The sequence below is a fragment of the Protobothrops mucrosquamatus genome, unplaced genomic scaffold, assembly GCF_001527695.2.
Source record: "Protobothrops mucrosquamatus isolate PMUCROS unplaced genomic scaffold, P.Mucros_1.0 scaffold108, whole genome shotgun sequence".
In the NCBI taxonomy this organism is placed as follows: Eukaryota; Metazoa; Chordata; class Lepidosauria; order Squamata; family Viperidae; genus Protobothrops; species Protobothrops mucrosquamatus.
In genome coordinates, this window is record NW_015386480.1 from 1340000 (window position 1) to 1360505 (window position 20506).

The following is a 20506-nucleotide window of genomic DNA, read 5'->3' on the forward strand; positions in this document are numbered from 1 at the left end:
CGAGAAAGAAAACGGCGAGCGGCCCGCGGCTATCTTCTCCCCCTCCCGGAAAACTCACCAGGGAGGGGGCAGATCCTCTGGCTCCTCGGGGGTCTCTCTTCTGGCTCCTTCGGGGGTCTCCGAAGCCCCCCCTCTACCCTTCTTCCGCTCCATTAGTGCGGAGCTAAAGGACAACGTCCACCATCATGCAGACATGCCTGTTCCAATATTACAGAACTCCGTACCCGATAGAAGACAATATTCGTAGCTCAGGGATGCTTGCAGACAATATTCGTAGCTCAGGGATGCTTGCAGATTTCTTGCAGACGTTTCATTGCCAAACGAGGTAACATAATCCATCTCTGATGGTATTACCTAGTTTAGTAATGAAACGTCTGCAAGAAAACCACCAAGCTCAGAGAGCACCAAGGACCCCACAGAACACTCTAATGTGGCTTTAACCCAATTGATTCAAAACATAAATCTCCTAAATCTAGCATTTTTAAATACAAAAATTATTGTGTCAGCTTACCATCTACTTGATGAGGTTTAAGTTTTGTCACCATGTTTTGATGAACTTGCACTATTGGTTCTTTGGTTTCTTCATCTTCATCTAAAACCAGCTTAGTTGTAATTGGACATTTCAAAGTTGTATCTTCTAGTTCTATCACCTGGAAAGATTTTTTGGGATGTGTGCATTTAATTCAAGATACTTAACACTCAAGCTACACAAGGCACGTATACATTGAGTGCTACAACCAAACAAGAGTCTTTTTTCAGATCCCATTTAAGTTGGAGAAGAACTATGAAGCAATTCAATGGGACGTGCTACCGGACAATGGCTCTCCCTTTTAAATTAACAGTGGGGATTGCATTGTACTTTTTGTATATTTCAAGGTGCTAAACACATTTATAACAAATAAATATTTTTAAGTCCATGCACATATGATGATTTAAGATAGAAAAAAAACATTTTTCTTTATTTGCCAAAAATCTGACAGGCCAGAATAAAGTATATGCCTTAGAAAACTGTAACAAAATATGCTTGATTAGTGGTCAAATCACAGACAAAATCTTATGTGCATTTATCTGTCCTTATTGGACGTTTAGAAATCTATTTGTTAATTATTTCTATTTTCTATTTGTCAATTATTTCTGGGTTTTTTTGAGAATTTCATTTTAATGTGTGCCGGTGTGCCCACAGTAAAAAATGACAATAAAGATTATCTTATCTTTTTACTAGCTTCAAACTGAAGTGCTATAGAATGTGGCAGATACAATTCTGAGAACATATGAAATATTATTAACTTTAGAAGGATATTGCTGAACCCAAATAGCAGACAGCATCATGCCCAATGCATAGCACAGAGCCTGGTTTGACACAGGGTGTGCCATAGCCTGGGGGGGGGGGGGGGGGGGGGGGGGGGTNGGGGGGGGGGGGGGGGGGGGGGGGAAGGAGGGGGTACTTATTCAAAGCCATGAGGTAAACAAAGCCTCATGTTCCAGAAGTTCTCAAGGGACTGTTCTGGAGGCGGTGTGTGGAATTATAAAATTCTAGAAATTCTAAGTAAAGGGCAAAAGCTCAGAAAGAAAATTAAGAATTAACTGTCCAAATGATAAAAGAAGAAAACATATTCTTTGTATTCTGGCACTTTATTTTACCTGCTTTCAATAAAGATTCCTCTGTGGATCTGCTGCTCCCAAACAATGGGTTAAATATTTTGGTGCTTTATTTAGTGATAATAGAATAGAATATCTTTATTGTCATTGTGTAACTCACAACGAAATTAAGTAATGCTGTCTACATAGGATACTTGCTTTGAAAAACATTTGTTCCTGAATCTCTTAACATTTTCATCTTAAAAATAAAGGCTGCTTGGGGGCAGGGGATTTAATTCCAACAGAATTACGGCTATCCAATACTGGTGAACTTCAGTATTCACAACTGGCACATATTTATGACATAGCACATTTGTGAAATTCACAGCTGGCTTCCAATAAGCAAAGTCAATGGAGAAGCTGGCAGTATGGTCATGTGGTATCTCACTTAACAACCACAGGTGATTCACTTAACAACTGCAGCAGAACCAACATTGTAAGTCTGATGTTTCACTTAATATATACAATGCTTAGCAAGAAAGTTGCCAGTCCCAATTAAGGTTGCTGCCTGTAGTAAATACGCTAGCATGTTATCAGTCTAACCAAGAAGTCTAATGTGCGTTGCCACCTTTTATAGTTTTTCTCATACTAGAAGAATGGATGCTTCAAATTATGGGTAATCCTCATTTAATGATGACAATTAGGACCAGCAACTCAGTCATAAAGTGAAGTGGTTGTTAACTGAAACCAGGACTTTGCTTATGATCTTATTTCAGCTTTCTTTGAATTACAGACCTATGAAAGTCGTAAATGCAAGGACTGGTCATAAAGTTCCTTTCTTTTTCATCACTGCTGTAGCCGTGAAAGATCCCTAAATGAGGACTTCCTATAGTTAGAAATTTTTGCTAGTTTGGTGATTTTTATCAACCTCTACTATTATCATTATCTGATTCTTATATCAGTTCTTAAAAAGCTACACTGTCACCTGATTAGTTCTTAAAAGCAGCATATGAGCATACCTATTTCAATCTAATATAGTCTTTTTTCAAACGTGACAACTTTAAGATATGTGAACTTCAACTCCCAGAATTCTCCAGTCAACCGTGCTGGCTGGGGAGTTCTGAGAACAGAGATGTAATGTAACGTTTAAAAACGACTTTTAAAAATTATCTTTGACAAAATAAAAGATTAAAAAAAAGAATAATAATGTAATCCTCATGTAACCAAATGGTATAAAAAGGCTTAAAAAGCTTTTAAGCTCAGGGTAATTATTCACATGCTTTCAGCTAAATCCAGCCACAGCTTTTCGAAGGGTGGACCTTGCCTTTCATTCCAACCACAATAGTCAAGACAATTTACTGCTGTTAAAACTACACTAATAAAAGCAAAAAAATAAGTATTAAAATATGAAAGCAGGGCAAGAGTCCCAAATGAATACATCTGGTAAGAGAAAATCAGGGTTCTGCATATATGTCTTATATGTCAATTTAAGAAAAGCAATTCTATTTTCAAACACCTTGGAAAGTATTTTTGCAATGAAAACACTTAAAAGAATCATGTTCAAGAAAAATGCTTTCAAAAGTAAAATTACATAAACAAAGCACTGACTATCAGATATATTTCTATTAAAATTCTCTTTAGCAATTTTAGAGTTTTGCCTTTCCTCAAAATGCTTGTTTAAAAATCCTGGTAATATCCCAATTAAAAAAATATAAATACTTCTCTAAGCTTCTCTCTTTCACGCTCCCTTTCTGCAATTCGTTTTCTTCTCTCCTCTTCTTCTTTCAATGCATTTTGCGTTTCTGTTCTGAGTTTATCATCTTTAATAATCTTCCTTATTTTTTTCCTGCCTTTTCCAGGAGATTTAGAATCATCATTATCATCATCTTCAGTATTACTCTGTAAAAATTCAAAAAAGATATATTCTCAACATGATTTCAAATAAAACACAAAACACTCTTTCAACAAGCTTAACAATTGATTGTTATTGCCTTTTATTGTTTAATAATTCCAAATACTAATACTGGCTAACCAAACTGCATAATGCAACTTTTATAGGCGGGGCGTATAGGTTATCACTTGCACTGAGATAGTACAGTAAGCATTTCCCATGTGTATAAATTAAGATCTCAAGGACTAATTTCTATTTCCTTTCCATTATATCTCAACTGGATTTGAGATTTCCTGTATTTCCAAAGCCCCTTACTGTATTATAAATCACACAGGAGCAAAGTACAAGAACAATAGGTGCAAATTTTTAAATTTAATTTTAAAAATGCCATGACTGTCACACAATCAGATTTGGTGTGATTTTGGAATAATTTGTCCAATCCAAAGTAAACCTATTGAGAATGAGTATGCTAACATCAGAGAATAGGATGTAACAGTTGCTTTTTATGATATAAAAGCTTACTCAGAGTTTAGTACTATTTAGGACTGTTTCATATTTAAACAGCAAACACAGAACCTCAACATTTAACCATTGTGTCCAAATTTAAACATTCCTGACTGATACATTATTCAGTTGCCCCTTGAGTGTATCTAGTGAAGGGAAGCCCATCTTCACTTTAAAAAAAAAACACAATCAGGGAGTTTTTCCCTTAGATAACCTTCTTAAAAACTAAGTCCCTTTATTCTATCAGGACATAGTATATAAGCGTTGCTTGAGCAGGGTCCGTAAGATTGTCTGGATGCTACACATCCTCTTCATGACCTGTTTTCTTTGTTACTTTCTGGGAGGAGGGGGCTTTGTGGTATCCGAAGCAGAACATCTAGATTCAGTCATAGTTTTGTGCCATACAGTATTAACCTTGTGAACTCTAAAGCTTCTGCCTTCCGTTATGTATTCAAGATGGACAGTGATTAATATTTATATGTTGTTTATATGTAAGGGTGTAGGTCTATATGTTTAAATGTGTGTTATGTATGTGTACACTTTGAGAGCAAGCAAATAAATTTCATTTTTAATGTGTGCCATTGTACCCACAGTAAAAAATGACAATAGTTATCTATCTATCTATCTATCTATCTATCTATCTATCTATCTATCTATCTATCTATCTATCTATCTATCTATCTATCTATCTATCTATCTATCTATCTATCTATCTACTTACCTACCTACCTACCTACCTACCTATCACATGCACTCTGGGCTGACAAAGATGAGGCGTTGGTCTCCTTTTAAAGAATGCAATCGTTTCCCTATCACTCATTTTTCTCAAAACTAAGCTCCTAGCTGCTCTTTCTCAGGGTCTTAATTTATACTTCCCTGATCAATCTTGTTATTCTTCTCTAAATCTATTCCAGTTTTGTGAATAGAATTGGCCATAATACTTGAGTTGGAATTAAACTAGAACATCTATCCTTATGATGGAATGGTATGTGGGAATGACCTTGGGAAATAGTACCACAGTTAGGGGAACACCCTGGCAGCCTAGCCCATAGAAGGATATGAGTATGGGAAACATCTCAGACAGTAAGTAAAGGTGATGTAGTAAAGATTTACTGAGCAGTAAATGTGATGGGGGAGAAATGTATTTTCAGATTTGCAAGGTTCTATTAATATAAGCTTACAATGAAGTATATTTAGTTCATCTGGGCATGCAAGGCTGACAGTTGCCATATCAAAGTTGTTTGGAAAGTTTCTTTAGTTTCAGAAACATCTCATTGTCGTTGGGAAGGTATTTGTAAAAGATTTTTAAAATCATGGAAATTTGAAGACAAAAACAAAACAAAAACAAAAAAGTGCTGGCCTAACCAGGCAATACCTTGCTGTTTTCACTAGATGAATCTTCTTGGACCTTTATGCGTCGCCTTTTCTTCTTCTGTTTATAACTCCTCTGATTTTCTTCTAATTCTGCTTTCTTGGCGGATCTAAAAAATGAAGGGGTACTGTTCTAAAAAAGATTATTCTTGGCCAACTGTACTGACCATTGTTTTTTTTTCTTATTTTCCTCCAAGATTATATATACATTATTCCCAATCAAGTCAATCTAAACTATTTAAGAAAATGGGGCTGCAGTTTTTCCCTCTTTATTTATGATCCAGTTAACTCTTGTTTCTTCTGCGTTGACATTTTAGAATGAAGGAATGCAGTTGGGGGATTTCACATTGGGTTGAGTTATGCTTTAATGGTGGTTTACTGCTTGATTGGCTGATCTGCATAACTAGCATAAAGCATGATTTACAAACCATATTGTAACACCCCAAGCCAAAAACAAAACAAACCACACTGCTCCATGCTTTGTGAAATATGTGAAACCAGGAAAAACCACAGAAGTATCCCAGATGCTTATATTTTTTAATAAAAGAAAAAAAACAAAAATGCCTGGATTTTAGGAAACCGGATTTGTAGAAAAAACATGATAATTCCAAAGCATTCCAGATAGTAAACAGATTTTTTGTTTCTTTCTCTTCAAAAAGCAGTATTATAAATCTGAATTTGGTGTTCAGGTTTTAATGGCTAGAGCAAAATTTAAAAAAACTTGAAATGAAATTTCTGGGTTGGGAATTGCTTTGTAATTTTATCTCTACTGATTTCTGCAGAGGTCTTTCTGCAAAATTATTAACACTAACAAAATATGACCTAGGACAGTGGTGGCAAACCTATGGCATGGGTGCCAGAGACGGCACTCGGAGCCCTCTCTGTGGGCACACGTACCGTTGCCCCAGCCTTGCCTCCCCCGTGACCCCCTCCTCTCCAGCAGCCCCCCTGAAGGAGAGTCTCCCCCGAGCGTGGCCCACACGGAGCAGCGCAGCCAAGGACATGGCAGCCAGGCAGCGTAGACAAGACTCTGCCCTCACACCCCATCATGCAGTTGATGCTGCAGGGCGCAGAGGGTGTGGCCACCATAGCGCTGCTGGGCTACCTGGGCAATCTGCGGCGGGCCCTGGAAGCGATGAGCGGTCCTGTGGGCAGGCGGGGTGGGGCAGGGGGGTGGAGCGGGGGTAGGGCCAGTTTTTGAGCACTCGGTCTCTAAAAGGTTCGCCATCACTGATCTTCCATCAAAAAAATATATGCTACCTCGTTCTAGGACGTTGATCATCTTCAGATTCACTCACTTCTTCGCTAATTCCAGATTCACTGGCTTCTGAATTACCCGAATCCTCACTGCTGACTTTAAGATTAAATAATTAAAAAAGTATCAAGAAATTGTACATTTTCAGAGTTAGCACAATTAGTTAAATAGAAACCCAAAATAACAGCAAGATAGCAAGAAACTATGAAATGAATGAAAACTATCTCCTATCATGTAAGAAATGCAAACCTGTCATAAAAAACTGCCTAGTAAAACAAATATTATTTAAATAATTATATTATTTGTAAATTTGATTTGCAATAATTATGTGCCATCAAGTTGTTGTTGACTTTTAGCCAACCACACAGATTTTCTTCATGATAATTTGTCCCTAACTTGGTCTCTCAGGTCTTCCAACAGTAATTAGTAATGGGAGAAGCAACCTAGAACTAAGGAGAAACTTCCTGACAGTTAGAACAATTAACCAATGGAACAACCTGCCTCCAGAAGTGGTGAAGGCTCCAACACTGGAAGTTTTTAAGAAGAGACTGGACAGCCATTTGTCCGAAATGGTGTAGGGTTTCCTGCCTGAGCAGGGGGTTGGACTAGATGACCTCCAAGGTCCCTTCCAACTTTATTATTATTATTATTATTATTATTATTATTATTATTATTATTATTATTATTATTATAAACATGTAGTAAAACAATATAAGTGAAAAACTAGGCAAAAATTGATATACAATTGTGATTTGCATGATGATTTGAATGTAAAATTTCTAGGTTTGAAAACTACTCCAATCAAGCTCAGTGTTGCAACTGTTTGATTAATCCCAGAAGCATTCTGAATCCAATAGTTCTCATTTAAATACTTCCAGAGTTTTTAGAAGAGCAGTGTGATGCTTCTGGTAAAGTGGGACAGCTCATTTCAAGTTTGACACAGAAACTGAAATGTTTGCATCTGAAATGTCTTGCAGTTTTGATATACAATGTTGTCTGAGAACTATTATTAATGAGTGCTAATATTAATACTTTTTAAAAATATACCGATAAAATGAAAGATTGGTAATTTTTATGAAGGTTTGTTTCCATTTTAGCCATCCAACAATGGATTCTATCTTCCAACTCTTCCAAAATGAAAAGTCCCAATATTTTAAATCTGTTTTCCAATATTAAAGTCCTAGTAGCGCCTCTCTCCAATTCTGTCCCAAGAGCTAAGGATAAGGCTATTCTGAAACTGAGGATCCCAACAGAAGGAGAGAAAAGTGACTATCTAACCATGAGTAAAAGAGATCTGCTTTCTTAAGACAAAAGAAACTCATCCTTTGGGCATGTTCTTGGATGCTTATTCACACAAGGATAGCAATATAGGTGGAGAGACATGGGAGCCAACAATCAGAGAGAGTCTGATACTATCTTTGCAGACTGGCAAATCTTACAACAAAGCATTAGAGCTTTTGTGAGTTGCATCAGATGTGAGCTGTTGTGCATGAAAGCTTGTCTGTTAATCTGTAAGGACAAGAACAACAAATCTTTTTGGTATTGTAGAGAGGCACCCAATGAAGTTAGGTAATCAAGCTGAATGGTTGGAAATAATTAGCCCGATTCCCAAGTGGCAAGAAAAATCTGCAGTAATACATTTCTTCCAAATGCCTTCTCAGGCGCATTTAAAAACAATTTATAACGTACTCTCTACTATCTTGGCTTATTAAAAGGGCTAAAGAAGAAAAAAAAGAATAAACCTTTTATTCTAATGAAAAAAATAATTAACTAACTTTATAGATAAAAGGGAAAAGGTGATGGTATATTTGGTCAGGTATGGAGAAAACTTCAGATTCTGCAACATTCCATCTCTGTACCCAACCCCATTACTCTGGCAGTTTTCAAACTCTAGACTCTAGTTTGAAAGATTCCTCCTGCTTTAAAAGATGAATTTCTATAAAACTATTAGCCCACCTCCAGAATAGCCAAATTGGTGTAGTCCTTAGGAGAAACTGAACATTCTGGATTTCTTCAGAATATTTTGTTCCTGGAATATTTTTTGCTCACAGGTTGATAAAAGAGAGAATCACTGACTGAAAGGACTGATACTTTTGATACCCTTCTTACAGAGTTGATTGACATTAATAACCCCTTCGGCAAGTCATTATGGTTTATTTCTTAGTGATACAGAAAGAGGAAGGCAAGGTCTTGAAAACAGCATAGATTCCAAATGAGGATGTTATGTATTATTAGAAGACTGAGAAGAGGACAAAATATATCTTAGACAGAATCTTTGACTCAGGATGATGCCTACCTATGCTTCATGCTGGCTTTGATCAGATTTACTTGAGAAAAAAAGCCTCCCTGAGTCTATATATAAATATAACTATTCTGTCTAAACTATTAAGTGTGCAAGTTGGAGCAGCCAAAATGGAATTGGTGTCACAAGATCTGTCTGTTGCAATCTTGCTCATCAGAATTCCCCAAGCCTCTCATCAGCCGGGGGAGGAAGATCAGCTGGAGGAGGCAGGGAAGCCATAAGGGAAGAGAGGTGGGGAGAGGGGGCTGCAGTTGTAAATCTGGGCAGGCTGCCCAAAACCCAAATGTTGGCACATGACTATAGGGGCGCTGCAATGGCCATAACTTTGAGGACTATCTATCGTAACTACCATTTGATCAGTGCGATTGTATCTTCAAATGGTCACTAAATGAATAGTCACGAAGTGAGGACCACATGTAAACTATCCACTTCACATAAGAGTGGTTTTTTTTTATGAAATAGGAAAACAAGGATAAGATTCAGCGATTAAAGAAATTGTTGTAGACATATCCAATGCCTTGGGCCACATTTAAAGCAGCTGTGAAAAAGTGAGGGGGATTTCATTATGCATCATTAACAGTAAATGTGTAATAAAATAATTAAGCCAACAGAGTTCTTGTTAGTCTGCACACACATCAATATAAACAGACTTAATACCCTTCCTCCTATTTCTGCGTTTAACTTCTTTTGCCTCTTTAGATTTTCCCTTTTTCTCTTCCTGGGACTCTCCATCACTCATTGTTAATTTGTGTCTTAACAAACGGTGCCTGTATCTAGGTTTCTTGGCCTCTTCAGCATCTGAATCCGAGTCAAAGTCATCTTCTTGTTCATTCTCTCCTGTTGCAGGAAAACAAAAAACATAAGAAAGACTTACATGCACAAACTTTTCAAGCTTATATCAATATCAGATTTATATCAATATAATAATGAATTAACTGCATTATAGCAGTCTCTGGAACAAGCACAGAACAAATCATTATTTTTACTAATGTTATTAAATAAGCAAGTTACATTTAAGAGGTAAAATAGCTTTTTAGTTACCCTTCTCCAACCACCTCTCAATCCAGCTGAACATTTGGGCTCCATCCATTCGGGGAGGGATACTCTTAAAAACTAGAAAAATGCTGCTGAGGAGAGGAGGCAACATTGAATCCAAAGATTTAATTTTCAGATAAATAAAAATCCTGAGGGAAAGGTTTAAGTGGCCTGCTCAGAACCTGAGGAGTGCCACATGGGTGAGAATGCTGCTCTATCTAGTCCAGCAGTCTGGCCAACCAGTGGCACAAGGAAGCCCATTCATTTCCAGGCAGAGAGGCTTCAGAGGCCGTCCCGCTGACTCCCATGGTTTTTATGAATTCCTCCAAGCCTTTTATGAAGCCAGCCAAGCTAGTAACCACCCCCGCATCTTGGAACTAACCTAATTAAAGGATTCACCATCATTTACCATTTAAGGTTTATCTGGTTATATTTAGTAGCAAATAGTATGTTATTGAGGAACTGTTACAATGCACTTTGATATGAAAATACGTTTGTTTTTCTATCAAGTGCTTACCACTGTTATTTATGTTTTTTGCTCGCTTTCCTTTCTTTTTCTTCCCATCGTTGGATTCTTCATCAGAAGAAGCATCCTCCTCTGAGGAAAGATTGGCTTTGATTTCTTCTAAAAGCATTTTCTTGGCAATTCTTTGAAGTAAAACAAAAAGGTGTATTCCATTGGTTCACCAATAACAAACAATAAATATAAATGTAATTATACAACTATATTAAGCAGATCAAGCATTATTTAAAAAAATGAGCAAGATTAATGGATGGCCATCAGCAATGGAATTTGTGGAAGCATGAGTTGTTAAACATTTTCAAATTCTATCAATTGATCAGTTTGCTATAGAAGTAGTCCTTGACTTACAACTATTTGTTTAGTGACTGTTCAAAGTTGTAAGTCATTGAAAAAAGTGACTTATGACCATTTTTCACACTTCTGACCACTGCAGCATCCCCATGGCCACATTATCAATATTCAGACGCTTGGCAATCAGCATGTATTCATTATGACAGTTGCAGTGTCCCGGGGTCATGGGATCACGTGTTGCAACCTTCTAACAAACAAAATGAACGGGGAAGGTAGATTCACTTAACAATCACGTTACTAACCTAACAAATGCAGTGATTCATTTAACAACTGTAGCAAGGAAGATCATAAAAGGGGGCAAAATTCACTTAACAACTGTCTTGCTTTACAATGGAAATTTTGGGCTCAATTGTGATCATAAGTCAAGGACTAGCCATAATTTCTGTGGCTGTTGTTAATATAACCACAGTGCTAACTTCCATTTTCTGCTCCCTTCAGTATTGTGCTAACAATCTTTATACTACAGCAATTTTAGCTGAATATCAGGATTCTGTATCAGGCATATTTCAATATGAAATATCATTTTAAAGAGAAAGTTTAAAAGCCAGTTCTTGAGTGCTAATTTTTAGAATTGTGCAAGATAACAAACCTTGAAGCCCTGGCTAGGAACTTGAAGGAGATTATGCCTAGTCATATCTTGTGATACACCTTATAATGGACAGACAATCAGTGCTCCATCAACACTGCCCAAAGGAAGCCCATATATATATACTCATCCTAAGCACTAGACTGGCTTTCCTGGCTTAAGAGTACTTGTAGACTGTCAACTCCTTTTGTTTTAATCATAGTACAAAAAGCACAAATACCAGTGGGACCTCTGCAAAGGAATCTCACTTCCCCCTCATACCAAGGCAAGCCAGGCAGTTCAAAACAGACGGCAGTAACCCAATAATGATAAAGGCAATCTTGGTCCTTTCCTTCTCGTGGGCAGAAGATACAGAAGACACAGAAAAGACCAACTGCAAAAGCCTTAAATTGAAGGCAACCATACTAGAACCTAGGACTGTGCTGATGGGTCCAAGTGGTACAATTTAAAATAGAAGCAGTCCATCTCATCCTGAGGTGGAATAATAATAATAATAATAATAATAATAATAATAATAATAATAATAATAATAATAATAATAATAATAATAATAATAATAATAATAATAATGTTTTCCAGATTCTTGGCCCACATTCAACACAATAACTATTTTCAGTGACAGAAATTAGAGCAAACTGAGCGGGCTTGTCCATAGTTTTCAAAGAATCTCAGCTGAATGTTTTCCTGGATATATGTAAGTAATAACCAGAGGTAAGAAAATCAGGTGTCTCTCAAAAGCCTATTGAATAAAACTATAAGCAGTATTCGCTAATCTCTGAAATGTTTATGTGCACAGTTTCAAATATGCATCCAGATGTTTATGAATTGGTTTAGTACAGAATGCCCTCACCATACAGACTGGTTTGAAAAATACCCTTCGACCTTCGTCAAGTTTCATCAGTCTTTTTCAGTCTAACGTATTTCTGGACTAAAACAGATCCAAAGAGCAAGATTGGTATCTACCATTGTATTGGTTTCCCTTAATAAAACCAAAAACAAAGAAAATGCCAATCTAATATAAATCTTCAGGGAGCACTTTTTTTCTGCAATGAAATTGAATGGTAAGGAGAAATTTAACACAAAAGAAAACAACTATTTAATCATAGCCATCCTTTTCTCCAGTGCTGTATCAACAATATTTGGATTTTTCCAAATCAATGAATTAAACTTATAAGCAAACTAGAACAGCAGCAAGGTAAATCTGAAGAAACTCTGCTAGCAAGAAACCAAAGGGGTTGAAACAAGGAGAGCTTCAAGCGGAAGGCTTACTTACTCCAACTTTGACATAGGTTGTGATTCAAAGTTCACCAAACCCTATAAAAATATGCTTTTTCTGATAAAGGATAATATTTGTAGCTCAGGGTTGTGTTCTCTGAGCTTGGTTGTTTTCTTGCAAACATTTCATTACCCAAACTAGGCAACATCATCAGTACTGTTGAAGTTACCTAGTTAGGGTAATGAAACATCTGCAAGAAAACAACCAAGTTCAGAGAGCACCAAGGGCCCTTCGTATGCTTTTTCTCATTGCATATTTTTGCTGTCCAAATTAACAGGTTTGAGCCTGCCAGTCTACCATGAATAACTTATAAATTTTCCTCAGTCAGATCACAAGATGTGCAGGTATATTAATCAGCATGTTAAATTTTATGATGACCAACACAATAATGGTTAGAAATGATTACCTGATATTAAGTAGGTTACCCCGAATATCATCCCCCACCAAATTTAGATCTGTCCATAAACATTCATTTATAGATTTATTTATTTTTTGGTAGACCTGATTCCATGTTTCTGGAATCTTACAACATATTTTGACCTTGGTTTCTATGGAAAGCAAAGCCAAAGAAAAACAGAAGTGTTGACAAAAGCTGAGGTTTTTTGCTGTAACATTTTAACTAAATGTGATAGTTTCAATTTCTGATTAAATTATTGTATTTAGTGTTAACATACATTTTCCATACCTAGCTTTTATCAAGTGGAACAAAGAAGCAAACCATCTCAAATTATGCTTAGGTTTCAAAACATGTAATATCAGATAGTTGGGACTTCCAAAAGGAGACACATATTCTAAGTCATACTGATAGTAAAATGTTTTGGTGTTTCAAATAAAGTCCATTTTAACTGCTGTAAAGACATAATGACATTCAGAAAATGCTAATTAACTAGGAAAGGAGATGCAGACATGGGAATGAACTTCAGAGAAGCTGAACTCTCTGTTCATTAAATCTTTATTTAGTAAACACAAATACTATTGACAAATACTAGTGTATTACTCGCGTTTATCATCCAGCCTTCCCATACTGTGATATAAAGAATGTGAAGCATATGCTCATCACAATATAAACTATTTTAAAATGCCTTTAAAAAGCAACATTATGAATTAGATCCAAAGTACATTAGTCACAACTAATACATTTGATTGATTGTCAATGAAGCTAAATCTTTGCTGACGTTTTCTGGATTCGACCATCTTAAAATGACTGTTCTAATAGCCAAGATGGTAATTATCTGCAGACCCCATTACCAGAAGCTAATACTGCCTTATTTTTCTTCAACAAGATTGTTGGTGACATCGTCAAATGTTTATTCAATTTATAGTACTGAGGATAGTTTTTACTCCTTTTCAATTCTACTGTATCCTGATCTATCACAGTTTCAACTGCAAGACTAAATGCATATATTTGCACAGCCACATATGTATGTTCTATTCCCCCCCCCAGGCAATTTTTGATATCAGCTCTGGACATGGTCTACTGTACCCACAACTGCATGAGAGGTGAGTGTTAAGCAATTTGGAAGGGCATCATGCAGATGGTCAGAGGTAAGAGTCCCAAATTCATGTACATGTTTTCTGAGATGTCTTACCAAGTACCATACCAAGTATGTTTACAATTACATATTTGACATATTCTGAGTATGAGAGTAAATTAAAAATATTACATACTTTTAATTCAGTTTAGTTGGTATAACATGACTAAATAGTGTTAAAATTTGAAACTTCAAAGAATGGTAAGCTGCATATTATGAGGACAATATAAATGACAATAGCTAAATAAATTGTTTCCTATTATATCTTAGCAGAAAAAATGTGTTTCTTAAATTAAATGCTTGGACGAGAAACATGTTTTACAAAAATTTATTGCATCCATCAAATACTTCAAAGGCATTGTGCATGAATACACTATCTCTTAATGAACAAAATAACTCCAAACATATTAAAACAGCACTATTTAAAAATTCAGACAAACCAATAATAAACAAATACACGCCACAATGAAAATACAGCACTGTCTGTTATATTAAGACTCACTAAAATATTGCAAATTGGCAAAGTTGATTTTAACATTTTTAACAAGAGGCATGTTAAAATAGTTTCTTCAGAAAAAGAAAGTTGTAAATACAACTGTCTAAATTGTAACAATACTACAGATCTCTAACATCTTTCTTTGGCCTGGCAGAACTGTTTCATCCATTAAGCAAAAGCAAGCAACAGTCAAATTGCAAGCCTAAGCACATTGACTTGAAAGTTTGGATTGATAGATCACAGTGCAACTCCCAATGGCAGATCCCACGTGCAGGCAAAATCAGTTCAGCCTGCAAATGGGAGCAGGGATGATAACCACAACTGCATTTTTGTGCTGCAAGAGCTGCTCTTCAGAGTGTGGGATTGAGATACCACAACAAGGAGGAGAAGCAGAAGAGTCCCCATGCCCGGGGGTCTTTCTGCATACAACTCTTGGGACACTTCTAATATTGAACCAACTACTTAATTGCAGCTTCCTGATTCTGAAGCAAAATGATGTATTTCAATACATGTTAACCAACATACATCTTGGTTAAGATTACTTGTCTATGAACACCAACTCCATGTAAGAGAGGTAGATCAATTTTATTCCTGGATAATACAGTATTCTGGGATTTCCCCACATTAAAGCAATTCCAGAAATTTTATGAGTAAAATTATATTTGATGATTAAAAATATGATTTAAGATATATCTACTAAACACTGCGGATTTTTTGAAAAATCCAGCTTTTGATTTTCTATATACTTTTTTTTCTACTAGAAATTAGTTTTTTAAACTTAACAATGAAATAAGGAACTCTATTTTGACTCTTTGAAAGTCTTAACAGAATGTTTGAACAATTTCTTCACCACTGTTTCTTACAGTAATCCCTAAACAAATATTAAAGTTCATTTTCAAACATTTTTAAACATTGTATATGAAAAGCAAGTAATAACCTAGAATAGCAGCATTTTATCTGTACCCAGGTCCACATTGGAGAACAAGTGTTAAAACCCATTTCAGGTACAAAAAAATAGGTTTTGTTTTCCCTAGGTAAAAACCAGTTTACTTAGTAACAAACAATTCTAAGCCCCACAAAGCCAGATGCATATCTATCACTCCCAAAATATTCTATTCAGTTTGCTGAAACAGCTCCCACAAAGAAACTGCTTGATAACCAACATTAGGCATAGATGCCTTCACAAAAACATGTTGTCAATTCTGTAACAGTGCAATCCTCTGCATATTTTCTTAGTTTAAGTTTGTGTTCACTGAGGCTTCGTGCCCTGTTAAGTTACTTAAGATTGCAACCTGTTCTATTAATTTAAAAAATTCCTTCTATTCTATTCTTTCCTGGTTTACATCAGTTACAGAATTCATGTACTATGAACTTTATAAGGCCTACAAAGCTAAATCCTTAACTACAGTGATATTTTAACATTACATGTTAACAAATAAACATGTATGCACATGTTCAATTTAACATGCGACTGTCGTCTAAACAAAGCCAATAAAATTTCAAATGATTAAAGCAATTCAAGTCATCATATTACTACTACCAAATATTCAATTTTGAAATTATAGGAATTTGTAATTCAGGATACTGGGAAATGAATTTCTCCAAAAGCATATTCTACTTCTGGCTAGTTTTGATCAAGTTTTTGTAAGAGCTAATTTATACTCTGGTTGAAAAGGCATTCAAGTGCCATCAAAATGCTATCAGTATTGAATAACTGCTCATCTCCCATTCCTGTGGAGAGCTGTAATTATCATTTTTTTTAAAAGAGTGAGTTGTACAATTTACACAAAATTCACATTATACATGGAAACTTAAAATGGACAGTGCTGCATTTATAACACACCCTATGCAAGGTGTGTGACTTAACACTTAAATCGTATTTTCTTTTCATTTCTGGATTGGGGGGTTTGTTTTCTGGCCTCTCGTTCAAGCTGGCGGGAAGCCTGTGAGCGAGTCTGTACAAGGCAGGCACTTCTGGTTTTTACAACCTGCTTGCTGTTCCGTTGCTCTGGCTTGCGCCCACGCCTAGGGTGTGTTATAATCTTTTTAAAGTCCTTACGGATGGAATCATACCTATTCTCGGGATCATCATCGTCATCTTCCTCTTCTTCCATTGGCACAGCTGCAGATTTATGCTCTCCTTCATCTCCTTTAGAAGAAAAAAGGGGAGACGTATTTGGCACAAAGAGAAAAACGTCTGCTATCACTGCTATGAGATACCATCTCCACTATTTGGGGAATAGATGTGTACAGCCACCCAAATCCCATGCGCTATAGAAGAGTTTCTGCATTTCAATCTCGTGAAAAGGAAGGATTATACCGACCTACAACTATTTTTCTAAAATCAGAAAGACAATAGGGGATTAGATCTTACATTTTGGCACTGGTCATTCTATATACTTAGTCCATTCAAACATATGGCAGAGGACTGTCATCCTGTACTAGATTTATTTACTTATTCAATTTATTTACTTTATTCATTTATTTATATCCCGCCTTCATTATTTTCAAAATTATTCAAGTATCCAACATACTTTCTTCCTATTTTCCTCACAACAACCCTGTGAAGTGGGCTGGGCTGAGAGAAACTGACTGGCCCAAGGTCAATTTCAGTCTATTCTATATATTAAAGCAAATATAAATGGAATTAACACCATGTATACCACTTTTCAAAAAGAGCACACTACAAATATAATGAACTATCTGGCTAAAGCTACATATCTACTCAAGACAATGCACAGAACTCAAATGACAGTCATCCAATAACTGTTCCTGGTACAATTTGACAAAGAATTCCTAACAAATTCTAAAAAAAAATAGACCTCCATAAAATTGGGAGTGCAATTTATTATGGGCATAATACTGCACTTATTCCAACAACATCAATAAACAGATACTACATTACAAAGGTTTCTCATTTGCAAATGTTAAATCACTTTTCTCTAGGATGAATTCCTCTCCATCAACTTCATTTAAACAATATATCAATATCATGAATGATCATGATTTCTAAACCTAGTTTAGGCCATTCCTCATCTTTATATGATTTGCTTACGAACTCAAAGGCATTGTAGAAAGCCAGGTTCGTCTGTGCTAGGCAAAAATCAGGGTGAGTCTGGAAGCACCTTTTCCAACGAAAGAGTTTTGTTAAAAGGCCTAAACTTTCGTGCACTGCAAAGTATTTCATCTCTATCTGATGAAGTGAACTGCAGCGCATGAAAACATAGGCCTTTTAATAAAAATTTAGTTGGAAGAGTACTATCAATAGCACTATTCTGATTTTTGGCAAATTCAATGTAGAAGCAATGTAAGAACTATTAAAGTCAAATTCTCAGTCTACAAGCCACCCCTTGGATCTAGCTTGGAGTGCTGATAGCTCCCCTTTGTACACAGGGCAAATGTTCCTTGCAGTGTGAAATTTGAAGGAGATCAGTACCAAGACAACCACTTAAGTGTTGGGTGGCTAGTTGATAAGCAATTTGGCAGGAAGCAATACAATACTTAGAGATGGTAGTCATTGGGATCAAGATTATGTTTCTTCTCCTAGTTACAGAAACCTGGGCAACTTCTCAATTTCATGGGCATAGGAAACATTTATGAATTGAAAATTTTAAAAGAACATATTAAAAAATTCTAGTGGTTCTAGTAAAAGCCCCGCTTGTAGCAACTATTGTAAGTAAATCTGCACATAGGAAGTCAAATAACATCCAAATGATTCAAATACACAAAGTCTACCAAAGAAAAAGCAACAAGGCCAAGTAACACACAGCTGGTCTCTTAAAACTGAGGTGTTCTCAAAACCCAGCCCAAGTTACGTTCTTGCATCCGAGGGGGCTAATCCATTGCTCAGGGGTTCTGTTTTTCAGTAGACATACCTATGCTTCCTAGTGCTGATTCCACATAAGAGGGAGGACAAATAGGGCTTTCTCTTAAGGGTTTTAGAGTCCCCTGTCCTTCATCAGGGTCTCCTGGAGTATCTTGCTGCCCACAAGCTCACAATAAGTTTTAGAGGTCCTTCTGAAGAGGATTTGGGCAGGGGAGGAAAAGAAGGTATGTCAGAAGCATATCATCTAAAAGCTTCTGCAAAATCAGTCTACACCAGAATCAAAAATCCCAGAGTGAAGTTAAATTTTAGACCACAAATCACCAAGAAGTTGGGGGGAAATGCTGTAGCTCATAAAAGTGTGAAAAAGTATCAGACACCTCTTAGTTGAATAATAAATCTGTCTCCCCCTTTCAATGTTTTAGAAAAAGTATAGAGGACATCAATACTTTCATTTCTCTGCAATGTGTATTTTCCAGTGAGAAAGAGTAAGGGCCTGGATTCCAGCGATTCTGTCATTTTCCCCTTATAAAAGCCATCTTGCTCCAGTTAATCCAGGCCATTTATGAGCAGCAGAGCACTCAGGAATGTCTTGGACCAGTTCAGGGTCAAGCTTAACTTTTCCAACATTAATGTTTGAGAGCATCGCTAACTAAATTCTATTGCCTTAAGACTGTGCTATGAAAATACCCTCATAAATGAAATCACACAGGCTCGGTATTTTTGTGGGCATCTTTTTTTTTGTTTCAACCACATTACTTTCTTTATTCAAAAGGAATTCAAAATTTTAAATCAAGTGAATATGTTGATCTTTTTAAAGCCAAAAAACAAACCTAGCTCAAAAGAATTAGTGGAGACAAGACCAAGAAATCTAATATTTAGATTTATTTAGATTTATCTATATATTTAGATATTTAGAACAGAAACAAGGAATTTTTTTAGCATGGCATAATCCCTACAGTTTCAAGCTAATCACAAAGTATACAAAAAGCAACTGGAAAGCATAAGGATATAATTACACTAATTATAAAATATTAAAAGCATTTTTAAAAAGAAGCATATGGCAAATAAAAAATATTATTATTACTATAAAGAAAAATATATCAAATTATATCCATTTTTTCCAAATACTGTTAACAATTATTTGGAATTTAACAGAGATTTTACTTGTCACATATGTCATAAAATATGGGTAAACCATTTGTAGCATTTTTAACTAATATGTGACAGTTGTATGTTGTTGGTACATTCTTCCTTTAGCAGCACTGTTGGCATATATAAATTAGAAGGACAGCAAATCCTGTTCATTATTTTTTTAAAAAAAAATCCAGTGCTGGGAATGATCATCCTTTAATGCAATGTAAATGTCAATATGACCAGTAAACATTATGCTATATTTTTGTTAAATAAACTATTAAGATAGTTTGAAGCAGAAGATATACTGGTTGTCTTGCTGTAGTTAAATAAGGTTAATCTAATGGACAACAGCTGATTCTACCTCTGATTAGAATCTAATCGACGTTTAATACTGAAATATAAAAAAGTAAGATTTTACTGATTTAAAAGTAGCTTTTGATTTGATCCCCAATCATTATTTAGGATCAAATGTGCTACTATTCTTGTGAATTATAACTTTTCCTTTGAAATACTATCGAACAATGTTAGTTAAAATTAAATGAAAAAAATATGACCATCTTATAGCAGTTTTGGTTACTGGAGAAGACCAGCATAGCTGTTTATTAGCCCCAATGCATTAAATATAAATAATTAAAAATGTTATAATTAAAATGGGCATGTCATTATAAAAGTGCTTCTTCTTTGGCTATACAAATTTTGACTGCAATTGTTAGATTACATTTTCCTAAAGGTACCTCTCATAGTATTACTTTAGCTAACCTCCTGCTTAATTAATGGCTTGTTTTTTCCCCAATATTAGAGATGGCACGCTTAAAGTCAAATATTTTAACCAAGAGTTACTGAATA

At 35.7% G+C, this 20506-nt stretch overlaps 1 protein-coding gene across 1 annotated transcript in view; it reads right to left on the reverse strand.

Annotated features, from left to right (window-relative positions):
• The window catches only part of ATRX (ATRX chromatin remodeler), a 112126-nt gene that overhangs the window by 43576 nt on the left and 48044 nt on the right, over positions 1-20506 (reverse strand). Inside the window, exons 10-16 of the mRNA XM_015812713.1 lie at positions 16774-16849; positions 10454-10584; positions 9559-9738; positions 6605-6698; positions 5349-5454; positions 3298-3477; positions 512-650 (exon numbers count right to left, since the gene is read on the reverse strand). Coding sequence (XP_015668199.1) covers positions 512-650; positions 3298-3477; positions 5349-5454; positions 6605-6698; positions 9559-9738; positions 10454-10584; positions 16774-16849 — 906 coding nt within the window. The remainder of the gene's footprint in view (positions 1-511; positions 651-3297; positions 3478-5348; positions 5455-6604; positions 6699-9558; positions 9739-10453; positions 10585-16773; positions 16850-20506) is intronic.